Genomic DNA, 18,582 nt, shown 5'->3' with positions numbered 1-18,582 from the left:
TTATTATCTCAAGAGGAAAGAAAGCGTTCATTAATTTATGAATATTATTTATTCTCTTTTATTGGATGAATGATTAAGCAAAATATTTATCCAAATAACTAAAAATCTAAAATATTATCAATGAATATCCTTTGTTCAATTGTCCGAACAATTACAAAATATTTATAATAGATTCTTCGGTTTCGATTAGGTCGCCACCTGGTCTTTGGTAGCTAAAGCATTTGAAGACAGTCAAGGATACTTTAGTGTCGATAGCGTCTGTGCAGTAAAGATTGGTGGGTAAAGGGGTTACAGACCGTTTTATCTAAACGCTGTTGCCATGTCAATGAAATATCAGTACATCCGGTTCATGATACAAGTATTTAAGTTTCATATAATGTTTTTCATATTAATTCCTATCGATCAGATTGATTAATTTCCTAAATATTTTTTTTTCGGTGCTCTAGCAAATTATTAATTTCCATATAAATAAAAAAACTCTCATCAAGTTTGAGCCCTTAATATTAATTTTAAGTACTTATAATTTAAATATAAAGTTTCATCATTTATTTATTCTTTTCAAATTTTTAATACTCACTTTTTACAATAATGCAAATCAGTTTGCAGAAATTGCTTTAGTTTTTTGTATTTTTGTACGAAATGAGCATTAGAAATTTGAAAAAAAAATTTCTTACAAACATTTTTAATGGTAAAATTGATATTAAGAGCTCAATCTTTTCTATATGTAGATTAATATTTTGCATGAACCCCGAAAAAAAATTTTTGGAATTGAATAACCCTACTATCAATTGGTACATTTGGAAGGGATTAAGAAGGGTATATGAAACAGGATTTGGAAAATATCAAAACATTTTAGATAAAAATATGTAGACTTTGGTGCTCAAGTCATAAAATATAAAACCAAATTTCAGGTTTTGTCTTCTGTGTTTTATATTATCTATCTTTCATATCACATTTTACATCTGTTGATGTTGTCCTTATCTAATTAAAATTATATTTTGGTACAGTTTGAATCAATTGAAGGGAAAAATAATGTTATATTAAGATTGGAGAGACGTTAGGTTATATATATCTACTCCGAAATTTTGATTATATATATATATATATATATATATATATATATATATATATATATATATATATATATATACGAAAAACACGGATGTAGTCCATTTTCACTTCATGACTACAATCAAAATTTCGGAGTAGATATGACTCGTTTATATCTAAAATGTAAAACAACAAACTTTTATTCCTATTTCTACTCCGATATGAAACTATAATATTGTGACTATTTTGAAATATGTTTTATTGAACGATAGAACGTATGGAAATACCTTTCTCATTTTTTAACTGTTTGTTCCATGTCGGAAGTAAAGGAATATTTTTGGCACAACCGGCTAAAACTATATATAAAATTCTTACATCTTAATTGAAACATCAATTAGATAATTTCTGAACCATACCTCATCTAATGGAGATACATAATCCGTTACAACTTCTTGACCAGTAAACTAGAAAGTTTCCCGCTAATAATATTTCAACTAAATTTGAAAATACTTGAAATATAAGTTTTGAATTTATATTTTGGAAACCTGGCAACGTCGCTATTGTCAGTGTTAGCAAGCCATACATTAAAATAAAATTCTGTCCGTTCCCACTCCCAACAGTTTATACTCATCCCCACATACACAGAAATTCACAATTTAGGAAATCAGCTGAGTTGTGCTTCACGCGGCGTAGACACTTTCCGACTTTCGTTGAAATATTTAGTGATAACATGAGTCCTATAGGGTAATTAAATGAAACATTCATTTGTTTACTGTGTTATTATAAGTTATATTCTATTTCAGTCCACCTGAAACTAAAGTAATTGTAGAAACTTCATTAGAATCACCTGAATATGATGGAATTCTTATTGTTTCTGCTCCAGGCCAGGTACTAAAATGTACAAAATTGAAACAAATTGTTGAAGAAGCATTAAAATTCGACCCTTCTTTAAAATCAGAAATAGCTGTTTTACAAACCGACTTACCGGCTAAACGGCTAGTTTACTCTCCTACTGGACCCATTGATTCTGATTATGATGATGTGAGAATTTTCAAAAATAGTGCAGCGGCGGGTGTTAAGAGGGCGCTTAAAGCTGGTATTAAGAAACTGTTGTTAGTACTTGAAGAATTCCCGGCTTTTGAAAATGCCGAATTGGTTACACTTTTAGGAGCACTGGAAGCATTATATACGGTAAGAAAATTTACAAATTCTTTCAGTAGTTATAACAAATTTTCCTCTTATTTGGTAACATAAATTTTGAGTTAACAGATACAGGGTTTTTAGACTTTGGCATCTACTACTAGTAAGAAAAACGTTATTTATATAGATAAAGAACTGCGAATTTTATTTTATTATTTCGTTCCATACAATTTTTATCATGATACTTGGTGTATAAAGAATTATGTACATATAATTGAACATTTTTTTTCATATTCGAATTCATTTGATTACAGAAATACCGAATAAATATTAGGGTGTTTTCAAGTTTTCAATCGAGGGGTGTAAATATATCTTCTTAAAAACTCTCTGATTTTTATTTTTAAATTTTTATAGCTCAGTGGCACTTTTAGCATCTTTTCGAGCATGGACGTTTTTTTTTCAGAATTAAATGCTCTACAAAAGTGTCTATTACAGTCAATCTGGCAAACTGGCGAGGTAGAACAGGCCTCTAAACTTGATTTTTCCATGAAAGTCGCGTTTTTTCTCATTTACCTCGTGAATGATAATAGCTACAGAAAAAATGTGAGCTGCAAACATGTAGAAAATTCAATTTTCTATAAGAAATGTCTGCAGTACCAAGAGGATAAAATCAATAATTCTCGAGATATTTAATATGATAAGATTTTTGCAATTTCAAATTTTTATCGAAAATCACGTCAAAAAGTATAAATAGTCGGAAATATGTCAAATATAAAAATTCTATTAATTAAACACGTACATTTCACTTGTTTTTTCTCGTTAGGTACATATTTTAGTTTTAGCGTATAAACTACAAAAATTTCTAACTTTATTATCTATTATTATTTATCTATAAACGTAAAATCTTTTTTCTTACAATCGATACTAACATATTTTCGACTATTTATATTTGTTTACGGTTCCATTTAAAAAAAATAATTAGTTAAGAAAGTAGTGATGGATAATAAATATAAGATATTTTCGATAATTTTCGATAAAAATTTCAAATTGCAAAAATCTTATCATATTAAATATCTCCATTAATTTATATTTTAGAAATTTGGAGCTGTGGACCTTTTTTGTGGAAAGATTCTACAAGTTTTTTGATCACTTTTTTTGTAACTCTTGTCATTCATGTGATAAATGCGAAAAAACGCGAATTTTAAGGAAAAATCAAGTTTAGAAGCCTGTACTATCTCGCCGTTTCGAGCAGGGTTGCCAGACGTCCCGGATTTCCCTAACTTGTCCCGCGTCCCAGAACAAAGTGAAATGGGATGCTGTTTGTCCCGTATTTTACTTTCACGAGTGACAATATTCAAAACATTAAATGAACAGTTACCCAAAATGTTTCAGTAAACAATGTATTATCCCGCAATAAAGAAGATTAATATGGGCGCCACCAACAAACCACGCCATGTCATCCATTTCACCAATCGTTACTCAATTCATTTCACAGTAGTCGGATTAAGCTCGAACTTCTGAAGAAAACCCATTTTACATCATAAGACCCATGAGCTTAAACCATGATTTGAATTAACTAGAATTGTGAATCAGCTTCTTATTCAAAATGACATAGTAGAGGAACATATGTAAGTCGAATTTTCCATTGTAAGGGACGTCCTTAAATATTTAAGAGAACAGAAAGAAATTGATGTTGGTTATAAGTGGAAGATGTTGTTTGAGAAGAGCACGGCCGATCTAACAAATATATTTAAGCTTGTTTCCTATTGTCTAAGCTTACTTCCCTCAAATGCCTTTGTGGAAAGAATATCTTATACATGAACTTAAAGTGGGCAGATGTTGGGAACAGATGTACACCTGAACTTATCAAGGCGGAGCTAATTGTAGCAATCAATTCATCTGATGAGGGCTGTGGATTTTCTTGAAAATATTAACAAGAACGTCAAAAACATTATTGATTCATTGAAATCTAACAACAAATATCAATTTAAAGTATACCACAATGTAAAGTTATATTGCTACGGTTGAGAGTAGACCAAACCTAATAACCGGACAGACCAGCCAGTTTGGCTGGACATTTGGATAGAGAGGCCGGACAGCCTACAGTATCGAGCATTTTGTCTCGGTATTAATAGGTACAACATAAAAATCGTATGTAAAATCAAGTTTGTTTGATTATTATCAATAATCTTGTTGAATCCTAGTGAAATAAATAAAATCGAATGCCAAATCAGTCTTAGGTGGGTACTTTATTATTAATCAGTCAAAATTGAATTCTAGACACTTAAACATTTATCAACAAATTTAAATTCTTCTCAAATACTAATGAAAGGCACAAATAAGACTGTTTCAACTAAAAAAAATCAAAAACTTCTCTTCAAGTTAAACAATCAAACAAAAAATAACTTCTTCTCTTCAAATTACACAATAAAAATAATTTTTCATATTTTTGGTTCGCCGAAACCTGCGTTAAGAGCTCAGTTTTATATGTTTTAAATTAACCTCTACAACCAACATTTTGCTAAGTGTCAATATGTAATCTGTTGTATTCTTTCTTCCATTGCTGAGCTCTCAAGGAGAAAGCTCTTTCAACTTTTGCGTTATGTCTTGGGAAAGTAGTGCTGCCCAATAGTTAAGAATTCTGAAAAGCAATCTAGACTTATCATCCCTCGATTTAAAATAGGCTACCCATTTCTCATGTGCTAAAAGCTTCTTGAAATCAACATTTTCTTGGTTAGTATTAAATAACTTTTAAGATTTTGCAGTTGCTATCGTCAACTTTGACGTTGTATTGTGAAGGATGCTTACAGTATCGGAAAATTAATTCCATTCAGGAACATCTTTTAAAGTGATACATGAGAAATGTTTTGTATTTTTGTATAAGTTACCATTCCAAGATCGTAATATTGTACTGCAATAATGTACATGTTTTTAAAATCCTCTTTGAAACAGCCTGAATTTTTGGTTGTTCTCTTTGAATTTACACAAAATGGAAGTCACTTACAGTCGGCAAAAGTTTTGAATTCTTGCATTTATGCTATTCTTCATCTCAGAACAATTTTCCAAAACCTCATTTACAGAAACATCAGCCTTCTCTGTATCTTGTATCTTTGATGTAGTTTTGATAAATGGCCATGAAAGAATGTACGGCTCACAAATACCCTTCGTTAAGGTCATTTCCAAAAAAATCTATCTGTATTATATTTTTCCTTTTTTACGAAGTACGACTTAAGAGGTTCAAGCAAAAAGGCTCAGCCAGCGCGTCCTTGAATGATGAAGAACAATACATTATAAAATGCATGAGACCTTTTCAAGTAGCAGAAGTACAGCACAAACAATACTTATCAAAATTATTGTTACTAAATACAAAACTGTCGACTAATGCATTATCAACACAGAGCACAGTGGCGGGCTCTCGCTGGGGAAATGTGAAAAACCGGACAAGCCGGACACCGTTTAATAAAAAAGCCTACATATCTCCGGCTTTATCTGGACGTCTGGCAATGACACTTTTATTTTGTTATTATCAATTCCAAAGGAAACAAAATGAGTAAAAGCTATTTTAATATCTTTTCATTACTGTCCTTATTACCGTACTTGTATTTGCATTATAAAGAAAAGCTTTCGCTAAAAAAATTTCTATTATAAAAAGAAAAAATATCAAATATCTGATTGAAATAATGTTTTGGTCAAACTCGAACTTGAAACAAATCATTATTTTAAATAATCAAGTTGATTTAAACCAAACTTCCGTTTATTTATTATTATATTTTAATAATTTGATTAAATGTGGTCAAAAGACATGATACATTTTAGAAAAAATACGTTTTAAAAGTTATTTTTTCAACTTTACTATGTTTCTTTATTTCTATTTCTATTTCCCGCTCTTGCTTTTCGGGAGGGAGGTATACGGGAATACGGGACACATTTAGCAACCAAGCATCTGGCAACCCTGGGGTCGAGTGACGGCTTGGCCGCAATGGACAATTTTGTATAACATTCAATTCTGAAAAATAACCGTCCTTGCTCGAAGGAATACTATGAAATGCCGCTGAGCAATATAAACTTAAAAATAAAAAATCAAAGTTTCTATGTTTTTTTAAGTGGAAATCTTCCGCTTCGTCGTCTTAATATTAATATTAAGGGTTCAAACTTTCAGATAACTTTTTTTCTGGATACTTGCAACAAAACTTTACGATGGGATAGAAAAAAGTAGTCTAATAAATATACATGTAGAGCGGACAACACGTTTACACTTTTTATTTTTTTCAAATATGGAATTTTCTCTTTATATAAAGTATATACGTCTATAATAATTGTATTAAGTTAAACTGTCTTGGCTAATGTAAAATAATTTGTGTGAGTGTAGATTAATTTCTCCACAAATCATTCGATATAAGCACAGTATAATGAGGTTTTGGGGTGAAAAAGTAGTAGCACTCCCAATATTGGTGAAACTTCCATGATAAGATGCATTTTGAGAAAAACGGCCCAAAGTGTAAAAAGAGTTTAAAATAAGAAAATGCATTTTCTTATTACACTTGGAATACCGATACACTTACTGTACATAGAATTAATGTTAATTAAATTTCCTACAAAAATTATCTGTTGCCCTTTTTATGTACTATTACTCGTTTTCGGACAAAATCCGTTTGAAAGTTAGTTTGTATGAGATTTCTTTTTTATTTTCTCGCTACTACAGGATTGCTACAATTCAGGAAAACAAAATTTAATATTTTTACAAAATAATTCATCACGCCGAGCTTTATATAATATTCTTCTGCCCTAGAGTAAGTGATCCACGCTTGGGTCATACTTTTTTTTATGGTGACTTTTTCTGTCTTCGCTATCGCATTCGCAAATGAAACAGCAATATGTTGTAGCTCAAACAAAAGAGCAATGACTTCAAAATATCCATAAATTTTCCAAACATATTCACTATATTTAATTTTTTCACGAAGGAACTTCATGTTCTCGTAAGCTTCTTTATATCAGAACCTTGGGCAACCGGCACTGAAGGAGATTTGTTTCCGTTGAATAGCCAAACAGCTTTTGTGCTAGTTTTTGAGGAATCAATTAACAATTGGCAGAGAATTGAATCGTAATCAAAATTGAATAAATTAATCACTACGGGAATGTTATTACAATAGACTGAATCATCTGCTTTAGAAAAGTGAGGTATCATTTCATCGTCACGATGTCGGAAATAAGAAATTTTCGTCCCAAGATTAATTCCAGTCGTTTAACCTAGACCCCAAAAGCTCACCTTGTTTTTTAGACAAATTCAATTCAAGTCACGTACCAAATCGCTTAAATCACTTTTTATCATTAAATACGGTTTTTTTAAGTTGACGGTTCATAACTTGGGTCACTCTTTTGCAATACCTTATCAGGTTGACTAAGCTGTAGGATTGGTCTGGCGCAAAAGCGTGAAAAAATGAACCGCTACGCTATTTTTTTTTTTTTCACACTTTATGACCTATTCAGAAACTACATTCTTTATTCATGCAAATGAATGAAAAAAATACGTGAATATTATAACGGACGTAGAAAAAAATGATTGAGGGTACATCTTAACAAATATGAATCATCACAAAATTCGTGTGACAAAAACAGTGTTTACCAGTGTAATCAAGAATTACTTTTCCTATTTTTAACTAGTTTTTTTATTTCCGTTACCCCTTTTTCATTAAATATCGTGTTATAAGACTTTTTCATTTCTGGCTATTTTTTGCTCCTGCTGCTGTACCTACTAAATATACAAAACGACTCTCGATCGTTCCTAGAATATTGATCAATAATCAACGAAAATTATAACCATTTGCTAGAATTGTAGTTGAGCACAACTATACTCATTATCAAATGAAAGTGTTGACATTCCTCAGAAACAACGCTAACGACATTTATCTAAATTGGGATACCCTGTGTACATTAGCATTGTCTATACGAGTAAAACTGGGTATTCAAATTATTCACTTTTTTCCAACTTACAGACTTTGTATTAGCATTAAGTAAAGATAATTCGAAAAATTTCTCATATCCTCCGCAAAATGGACGTGATATCTATTCTTAAGATAACTTAATATAACAAAAGAAAGTTGATGTCATTCTTTACTATAATATCAAAATGTCATTAATTTTTCATGTGATGATTTATCTTGATTTTATTAGGTTTCGTTTCTGAGAAAATTAGTATTAATAACATGTAAAAATTTACGTTTCGGTCTTTATAAAAAAAGGTTTTTTTTATTTTGTTAAAGACCAAATTAGTTGGGAACATCAATTTTTACATGTGATTTGAAACAGATTTTCATAAAAGTAAGACCTAAAATCAAGAAAAATCATCACGAAAAACATATAAGTAAATTGAAGAAAATGTCATTAACTATTGAAAGATTATTAATAACTATAGATGTTACTTGACTAAATATTATAATTTATTCAAATCTGTTAAGAATATTACAAATCTTACAGTTAGAATTATGAATTTTAATCATTGTTATTGTTTTAACTCATTCTTAATGTTGATACAGCATTATGTTGGAACTATTTGTTTGTTTCTTGTAACAATACTATACATAGTAGTGATTATTTATTATCTCTATAAATAAATAAAAAATGTACATTGTGAATATATTTAATGAATACTAAAGTCAACTATTAATAGATATAAACGCGTTCATAAAAATATTAATTTTCAACAACACTAAAAATTTTATCTTTCAGATAGGATGAGATGATGTTTATTTTTAAATACAATAAACATGACCCTATTTATTTGTTTGCCTTTTAAGTAAACTTTATGATTATGCAATTGTTTGTATGTTATGAAAATTCTGATTTTTATGATCTTAATGCCGAAGAATTAAAATGTGACTAACTACCCCTAATTAATTAATCTACCCAATATAAAAAGTATGAAAATGAGAAATACATTTCTTTCATTATGTCTTTTTGAGACTGCACTTCTTATTTGATGTTTTTTCTAGAATTTATTTAGTTATAAACTTTTTCAAGTTCAATACAGAACAAAAAAATGATCTTCACTGCGACCCTAAGGATCTATTGTGTCCCCCTTTTTTGCTGCGATACTGGAGAATCCAGTGTTTACGACTGATTCGTTAATCGCAGTCCTTTTAAAAAGTCTAAAATGTGGGATGACTGTAATTGCCAGCGATTTTCGTCTTCTATTTCAAGCGCTTCCAGGTGTAGAGCAAAATTTGCTATGATACCTTTCAATTCTCTTTATACAAGAGGATTGGAAAGAATATTTAGCAGAGTGGGTTTAACTTTGGTTTTTAAATCCAACAATACATTAAAACAATTGTTAGGCAATCCTAAGGATAAAATACAAAATTTGGAATAAAACTGATATAGGTTGTTGTGGCTGTGACCGAAAGTATATTGGGCAGGCTAAGAGATCCGTTATTGTTCGGTTTAAAGAGCACATAGCTCATTTGAAATATGGACAGACCGGAAAATCAGGTATTGCCGATCACGCTGCCAGTCACAATCATGACATAAATATTAATAACGCAAAATTGTCAAAAAATGTATCCAATAATAAATTGTTGGATGCAAATGAGAGCATTGAAATTGCTAGAAGTAAGAGTAGCTTAAATAGGGACAAAGGACCAATTCCTTACAGCCGTCTCTATAGTTTAGTACTCAAATGATGAACATAAATATTCCCGCCAAGGAGTTTTTTCCCGCTGGAATTAAGTTTCGCAGGAGAGGGTTTATTGGTGGGAAAATTTAGTATGAAACAGGTAAGTTATCAGATTTTAATTTACCTTCAGTCTCTGAAGACGATAACTTGGTTGGTCGGTGTAATTGTGAGTGTTGGTGTAGTGTGGGTAAAAAGTATCGATGCAGTGTATATGACCATGTTGTGGTGGTGTATTGATGTATGGTTAGCTTTGTGATGTCATTTGAAATCTAACATGGCGGAATACCCAAGATGGCCGACTAGTTATTTTTAATACACTCCTATAATATGGGTATTAAATAAAAGAATTTATTGAAAATACAAATGCTGCTAATCATGGAGACGAAACTTTTCACTGCTGGATGAGGTCTTAAGTAGAGTAACATCATTGGAATGCTTGCCACGAGAAGAGCTAGACTATTTAAAATTAACTTGTAAACGACTTTGCAACAATGATGTGCTGGATGAAATAAAAAGACGAAGGAATCTGTCCAGTAGAACTTAAAAGTAAAAACCTTCTTGAAGAAGAAGCTTCTACTTTAATTTGCTAAAAAATTTAATTTTTAATGTGTCACATCATTTATATGATATAAATGTTTGTCGCAAGATTTAAGTACTGCAATTTCCTCAGTTTGCATATCTTTTGAATTTAAATCAATCAGATCAAATTACTTAATATAGTTGTATATCTTCATATATAAATCTCGCTTTTATATTATATAAATTGTGTATATATTTGTTTCTCCTGTTTGTAACGGAATCTCTGAACTTGATTTTCATCCACATCGAAATGTCGATTAATTTGAAACTTTGCTCACTACTTAAAGATCGAAGACAATAGAATAATTTAAAAAATTTGTGTAGTTCTGTTTAATGGCGTAAATGTGGAATAGTTATTCGAACTCGTTCTAAAAATTCCTGTCGTTCTATCTTTCAAAATAGTTTTTTCTATGTAGATATATATTTCGTCTTAATATATACACTATAATGTGTAAAACAATAATATACACAGTGTCTTCTTTATGCCCGTAGTATCAGCAGAGCTTCGCAGTACAATTAATGACATCAATAATAAATACTCATCTGGAACTGATACACTTACATTTAAAATGTTTTCGAATCTGTCCGATTGCACATTAAATAACCTTACGACTTAATTAATGTTTCATTTTAAAATGTTTCAAAAACTATAAAAAAGATACAAAAATAATTGCAACATTTTTTATTTAATAACACCACTATTGACGTCATTGAATCTATAAAATTATCTAAAAATTAAGTTCCTCCTGTTTTGCGATGCGATCAGTTTCTAAATAAATGAATTAATTTACCTCCTTAACAGTCTATTATTCCCTTATTGTGTGGCATCTCCGATATGCCTTTTCCTTCTGGGGTACGTGTGGTGCGATTTAATAATTTGAGCGAATCTTTAAACTACAAAAGAGAGCTGTTAGATATTCACTCGGACTAAAGAGCAGTGCTCACTGCTGGGACTTCTTTAAAAGATTAAAAATTCTGACTCTTCCTTCCTTATTCATCTTTGGATCCGTTTGCCTAATTCAAAAGCACGCTTCTCCAATTTCAGAAAGATCGTTGCAATGCTATCCACTTAGGAACGCGGAGCACGACCTTTATCTACCTACTCCATGTTTAGAATATGTAAAATATGTAAAAATATAAATTAAATAGCATTATCATTTTTTTTTATATCAAAATATTCTACAATATAAACGGAATGATAAAAATTAATAGAAATATTGTTGAAATGTAAACCACATTTTGGCATTATTTTTTAAATGGACTAAATGTTTTTCAAAATTTCCTTATTTCCTTACTTTTATTTCTGTTGTTTGACATCTTTTCGTGGTTTTTAGTAAGTTTAGTTCATGTGCTGGTTTAATCAATTCAATTGTAAACAATTGGAAATAACATAATCTAATTGTCGAATCAATACATTAATTACAGAGACGTAACAGATGGCTTTCTTTTTTTTTATCGAATTACTGACATTGAGTTTAATTTTGTTGTCAAATGAATATTGTCCACATATCGGCACCTAATTAAATTATTTTCGTACTGAGTTTTTTTTAATTTTAAAAGTATTAAATTTTGTTATGATACATTTATGAAGGTAAATTTTTCAATTTAGGTACTAATTGTATAACATATTTTTTCCAAGTTATCGTTTAATTCGTTCTGTATACAAAAACCATAAAAGAAAATAAATTCATTTCAAAAGTCAAAACAAAATATGGCTGTAGCTCCGAAAACGGGAACCTTCAAAATCACTTGCAATTTCGTATATACGTTAACAATCTATAAGTACTATGTAGTCAGTACTAATATGCACCCATTATAACTAGAGTTTTAAATTATTTAGAGAAAGGTTTCTTTCACGGGGGAGGTTCTTTCAGCTCTTGCCGGGAGGGAGGAGGCGCCCCTCGCAGCTCCTTCCGAGGTGCGGAAAACTCATTATTACATTTGCAATTTATACTGGTCATTACTAATTTACACTTTATAATAACCTCCTCAATGGCAACAAAATCATTAACAATTTTTTTCACCCCCCTCCTTTGCGAGACGCCAAAAATCCTTCTAGATACACATAATTGAATGTATGTAGGTGATTTCAGGAATTCCGTTTCAGAACAGCTCAAAATATTCTAGGTAATTACACTTTGAAAAAAATAAATGAATAAATTTCTCTTAATCTCTTAATCAAAATTAGATTCTTCAATAAGTTGGACAGAGATGGTAAAACTAAATACTAGGTACTCTTCCTTCTCAATACATTTAATAACATGTTCGAGACGATATTTCCACAGAATGCGATTAGTCCTGCATTTTTTCAGAACATTAAAATTGAAACCGCTTAAATTGTTGAAAAAATTGTAGAATTTCGAAATAACATTATATATTTTATGTGATTAAAAGTTTTATATGCTATTTATACAACGTAAGTTCCGCAAAAATCAAGTGCCGTGAAATGATTGTGAATCTGTTTACATCTCAGCGTTTAGAAAATATGTTAATACGAAAAAAAATGAAACTGCATTCACAAACAATAAGATATCGCATAAACATAAATTCAGTAATTCTTAAGACGGAAGCAAAATACAAGAAAAAGAAAATTATTAGGAATGATTCACATACGTATCAGCGAGAAAACTGTCAATAAAAAAGAAGATCTAAACAATTTAAGTAAAATCCTTAGTTCTATTTCATAAATTTCAATGATACTACAAAAATTCAATTGATAGCTTCAACTACCTTAGTAGGTGAATTTTAAAAATCATTTGTTATTAATATACATATATATATATATATATATATATATATATATATATATATATATATATAAATATTTAATTTATTTATAATAACGAAGATATAAGTCAAAACATGAAAATATTCTTGGTTCATAGCATTTATGAATTGAGAAAGAGTGCGACGGGGATACTACAGCTATTTCAGTCAGCCTCATATTCGCAACGCTACGGGCCCGTTTCATTTATTTATTTATTCATTATCGAGTTTGATTATGTATATAGATAGTAGCTATAATTCCTTCACCTCAAATTCAAATGTTACGACAAATAATATTGTCGTGATCCATCTAAATGTAAGTGATATGAGGTTGAATGCCAAATTGGGTATCAACATGTTTTGAAGTATTTTTGACTTTTGTTGGAACGAACCTAACAACGCTTAGTTCTCCGTCCGACCGAATTGTGAAGTAGTTTTATGTTTTATGAAATCATAAATCACTTTAACATGCCTAAAACGCAAATCTCGTGTCTAAACGCTAAATGTTTTGTAATGGATTCTATGAAGTTGAAGCAGAGGATACATACCATCAGTTGCAATGCATCAGTTCAGTATAAAAGACAAAGAATAGAGGTTGTTGAGGACACGGAAAGAATGAATAGAGAAATTATGTTTCAAGTGAACATAGATGAAGTAATAAAGCGAATGGAAAACCTATGTCTTACCGACCAAGAAACAAACGAAAGTCGACAAACGTCTAATTCTCCAAATAATCAACTATACGAAAAACAGCGAGAGTTACAAATGATTTTGAAACGTATATCTGACGTTTGCAAACTATTAAAATCAAGGATCAAATATAAACAACACAACAAACTATCAAGGAAACACAGTAGAAAAACTCTATAATAGTATTGCTATTATCTGTGTTATATTCATATTAATATTCTTATTATTTATAAGTTTAAAGAGTTACTGTCGTATTTTGAACTACCATTTAGTAAAATGCTGTTTCAAATTTGTTTGTATTGAAGTGAATAATATTTTTTGTATTATAACCAAAAGTGTTATTAAAGTTGTTGTTCCGTTAAATTTGTTTTGATTTATTTTACTCCTAACTTCACATTGTAAAAATATTTTTGACTTCATGCTTCTAAATGTTCTTGATTTTGGGTCTCTTCTGATTTGAAATTTTTTTTATTTTATAATTTTTTAAAGACAGATGAAAATTTGACGTTTCGACTCTTACTAATCCTTTAGATACATGTTTCATAAAACCATGCATCTTGGAATAAATATATTAAATTTACTAATTAAATCAATTATTCACAAACAAATTACAATTTTTTATTCGAAATAGCACTATATGTACAGGGTGAATCATTAATAATGTACTGTAGATTTTAGACCCCAAAATATGATGATTCTGCTCAACATGCCTTATGCAAATATTTCACGGTTTAAATTTAAATTTTGATTTTCGTAATAATTTTTTATGTTTTCACAATTTCTCTTTGAAAATTGGCAATTTTACGTTTTCTGGCATGAGGAATCATAATTTGCACTCTAATTTAACTTTGCTAATAGAGGGCGCTAGTTACACTTGTTTGTGTTGATTAAATCAATGTAAACTTTTTTGGGGCTAAACTCACAGTTAAAATATTAAAAAGCGATAAATTCTACAAAAAAAGTTACTCTTCTTTGATTCGTATAACTCAATCGGCTATTGAGTTATTTGCTTCTAAAAGCGTCTACAATTTGCCCATTTTTGCAAGATAAACAAAATGTTAATCCAGATTATCTGGATACAATTACTTTTACTAATGAGGCAATATTTACCAGACAAGGAATATTTAATTATAAAAATTATCATTTGGGGGATTCTGAAAATCCACATGCGATGAGGGAAACACATTTTCAGCACGAGTTTAAGGTTAACATTTGGTGTGATGTAATATGTGGGTATTTAATAGGTCCTTTTGAACTGCCAACCAATTTAAATGGACCTCTTTATTTAGATTTTCTTCAAGAACATTTACACGAATTACTAGAGGATATACCTCTCGCTTTAATTATTTAAATTAAGACAAAATGTGTGGTTTTTGCACTACGGAGCACTACCACATTATTCATTACAAGTTCGTCAATACTTAAACGAACAGTTTCCGCCTCGATGGATTGGTCGTGGGGGTGAATTTGCTTGGCCACCAAGATGCCCTGATTTAAATCCTTCGGATTTTCCAAGAATCCAGAAGCATTGCCGTACTTCTTCAAAAGTCACGATGAACGTTACTGTGAATGGCGAGTGCTACTGTATAATGATTGACGATTTTTTTGACCAAAATGGAAGAATTAGACATGCCTGACATGTGGTTTCAACAAGACGGTGCCATATCCCACACTGCACGCGAAACAATGGCGAAATTTCGAGTCGCCTTCGGTGAAAGTTCATCTCACGTTTTGGGCCCGTCAATTGGCCGCCTAGATCTTGTGATTTAACGCATTTGCACTATTTCTTGTGGGGCCATGTTAAGGCTAATGTCTACAGGGACAAACCAGCAACGGTTGACGCACTGGAAGCCAATATTGAAGCATTTATTCGTGAAATACCAGCCGATATGTTGGAGAGAGTGAGCCAAAATTGAACCTTGCGCATGAGCTATCTCAACATTTGCATGAAATCATCTTCAAACATTAAATTATACAGATCGTTCTATCGATTCCAATGAAAATTTCATCAATTTGTTCAAATTTTTTTTTGGTTTTTTTTTCAAAATCAAATCCTATACTTCTTAAAAAATCACTGATTATTTGTAATCTCTGTTATTTACTTAAGATTTCAAGATAATTTTCGTAAGTCCTTTCAAGATTCTACCTTTCTTGTTCAAACTTCAGATCTTGTTCAATTGCTAATTGCTCCTTTATTACTAAATCTTGGAACTGTTTTTATTCAAATACAGAGCAAAAATTGTCTCACTATATCCTATTCTTCTTTGTTGACTTATTCATTTCCATTTCCCAGGGAAAATTTCACAAGTCTACAAAAAACAATATGATTTTTCTTCACTTTATTCCATTGAATTCCTATTCATTGTAAATGAAATCGGTATAACAGTTAATTAATGTATATTTATACTTTTAGCCAATTCAAGTAAGGGAACATGATCCCTCAAAACAACAAAAAGTTGATTACTTGGGAGTTTACACCCACAATTCGGACAAAACAAAAGGACTGATATCTTTGGCTGTCGTATTGGAAACTGGTAGAAGAGTAGCATGTGATATTGGTGACTCTGACCCAGAACGAATGACTCCAGCCAGAACAGAAGAATATGTCAAAAATCTATTCAAGGTAACGTGAATTCGTTTAGTTGTTTTATAAATCTATCAAATAAACAGTATTATGAAATTTACAATAAATAATTAAAAAAATTAATATTTGATACATTTGTAACATAATGTACTCGTAATTAGGAAAATAATAATGGAAGTAGTCCTTTTGAAGAAATAATTATTCAGCTAGAAAAAGCTGAAACATTAATTCCTTTTTTTCTCCAATTATTTATTCAATATATATATATATATATATATATATATATATATATATATATAGAGAGAGAGAGAGAGAGAGAGAGAGAGAACTTTTATAGCTAAATAACATTATATTATTTATCATTACAAATAGAGCACAAATTATTAATATTTTTTAAGAAAATGGACAAAAACAAGTTTAATAATAACTGATTAAGTACAATTGGTGGGAGAAAAGTAACCATGAATTATAATAAAAAAATAAAGGTGATAAAAAGTTTTGCAATATCGAAAAGAGTTCAAAATTGAATGTAATAATAGATTAGGTACAAAAATTCAGTACCAATGAAAATGAGCAGCTTGTCTATGAATGTGTTGTAGTTTTAATGACAACTCAATAAAAAAATCTACCAGAGAAATTGAAAACAAATGATAACAGTTTCAGAAAACTAAAAAACACGTGTTTAAAGCACATGAAATTAAAAAGCTGAAAATAATTTTCAAAATAAGCTTAAAACATTATTAATGAAAAATACTAGTATTATCTAGGCGCCCCACACTTTTTTCACAATAATACTAGTTCCTTTCATTCATTATTCTTCTAAGCTTATTTTAAAAATTATTTTCAACTTTTTGATCCACTGTGAGTAAACGCGGCACCCACTTTGAAAAAAGCTTTCTTCTGGTAAAATGTTCATCCATAATTCTAAACTGCCTTCTGATATGTTTACGGGCTCAGCTATCCCACGCAATTTCAATTTACAATTAGATATAACCAATTTGTGGACTTTTTTATGCTTTCTAGAGGAACCACCTCAATTGGACGACCAGAACGCTCATCATCATCGGTGTCTGTACCACCAGGTTTAAATTTAGCAAACCAATAACAAATGGTTCTTTTCGATGGAGCAGAGTCCATGCTATACTTTTGAAGCTATTGCTGAGCTTGTACAGTATTTTTTTTATCACGAAGCAATGATAAATTACCACACAAAATTGTTTTGAAAATAACAAAAGTAGCTTTACTTGAATGGCTGTCACTTTTTACTGACTAATCGAAATATCATGAAATTGGTACTTCATAGTCGTCATATGGATTTGACAATGGTAACGCCATCTGTGTGTCAGTCACTCGATTTATTGAGTTATGGTATATCTTACGATAATTGTAATGAGAATATGTGAAAAGACTCTAATGGAGTTCCTATATAAACAATGAAAAAAATTAAACTGCATTATCAGACTACGGAATATAAAAAAAAACATTTTTATAAAATACAGATCATTGAAACTGAATTAAATACAAGAAAAACAAGAGAAAATTGTTCACATATAAATATACAATATCGAGAAATCCATCAATGATCAAAAAATTAAAATTTTAAATATGACAATTAAAAACAGAAAATCTTACTATTATAAAAACAACAAAAAGTCATATATTATAACTAAATGGAAAATGACAAACAAAACTTGACAATAACAAAAATAAAGAAGAAACTAATAAGAACAAAAAAATACTCTCTCACAAAAATTGGTTTTAATTGTAAAAAACTTGTACTAAAGGTACAATATGAAAGAGATAAGTAGTCATAACAGGGATATTGTACTCATGAATTATTTTCTTACTATCATATAGTTTAGTGTGTTATTTACACTGAGACTCAGAAGATCTATTGCGCGTTACTGTTAGGAATTGTTTCGATTGATAGGATATAATATAATATGATCTTCCATCGTATTAATAAGAATGAAACCATGTCTTTCCAGCACTCTAGTTTCTCATTAAATTCAAAATTAACATAAACAATACTACAACTAAAAATATAATCATTTGTGAAAGGATGTGACTTGATATAAGCAATCCAAATTATGATTTGGTTTTT

At 30.1% G+C, this 18,582-nt stretch overlaps 1 protein-coding gene across 1 annotated transcript in view; it reads left to right on the top strand.

The window, feature by feature from the left end:
• Positions 1–1,659: 1,659 nt before the first annotated feature.
• The window catches only part of LOC130443836 (putative aminopeptidase W07G4.4), an 85,664-nt gene continuing 68,741 nt past the window's right edge, over positions 1,660–18,582 (top strand). Inside the window, exons 1-3 of the mRNA XM_056778697.1 lie at positions 1,660–1,794; positions 1,854–2,241; positions 16,308–16,517. Of these exons, the coding sequence (XP_056634675.1) occupies positions 1,781–1,794; positions 1,854–2,241; positions 16,308–16,517 (612 nt within the window). The 5' untranslated portion in view covers positions 1,660–1,780. The remainder of the gene's footprint in view (positions 1,795–1,853; positions 2,242–16,307; positions 16,518–18,582) is intronic.

Source organism: Diorhabda sublineata, chromosome 5 (genome assembly GCF_026230105.1).
Source record: "Diorhabda sublineata isolate icDioSubl1.1 chromosome 5, icDioSubl1.1, whole genome shotgun sequence".
Taxonomy (NCBI): Eukaryota; Metazoa; Arthropoda; class Insecta; order Coleoptera; family Chrysomelidae; genus Diorhabda; species Diorhabda sublineata.
The sequence above is the reverse complement of the archived record's forward strand: the minus strand, read 5'-3'. Positions and strand labels throughout refer to the sequence as shown.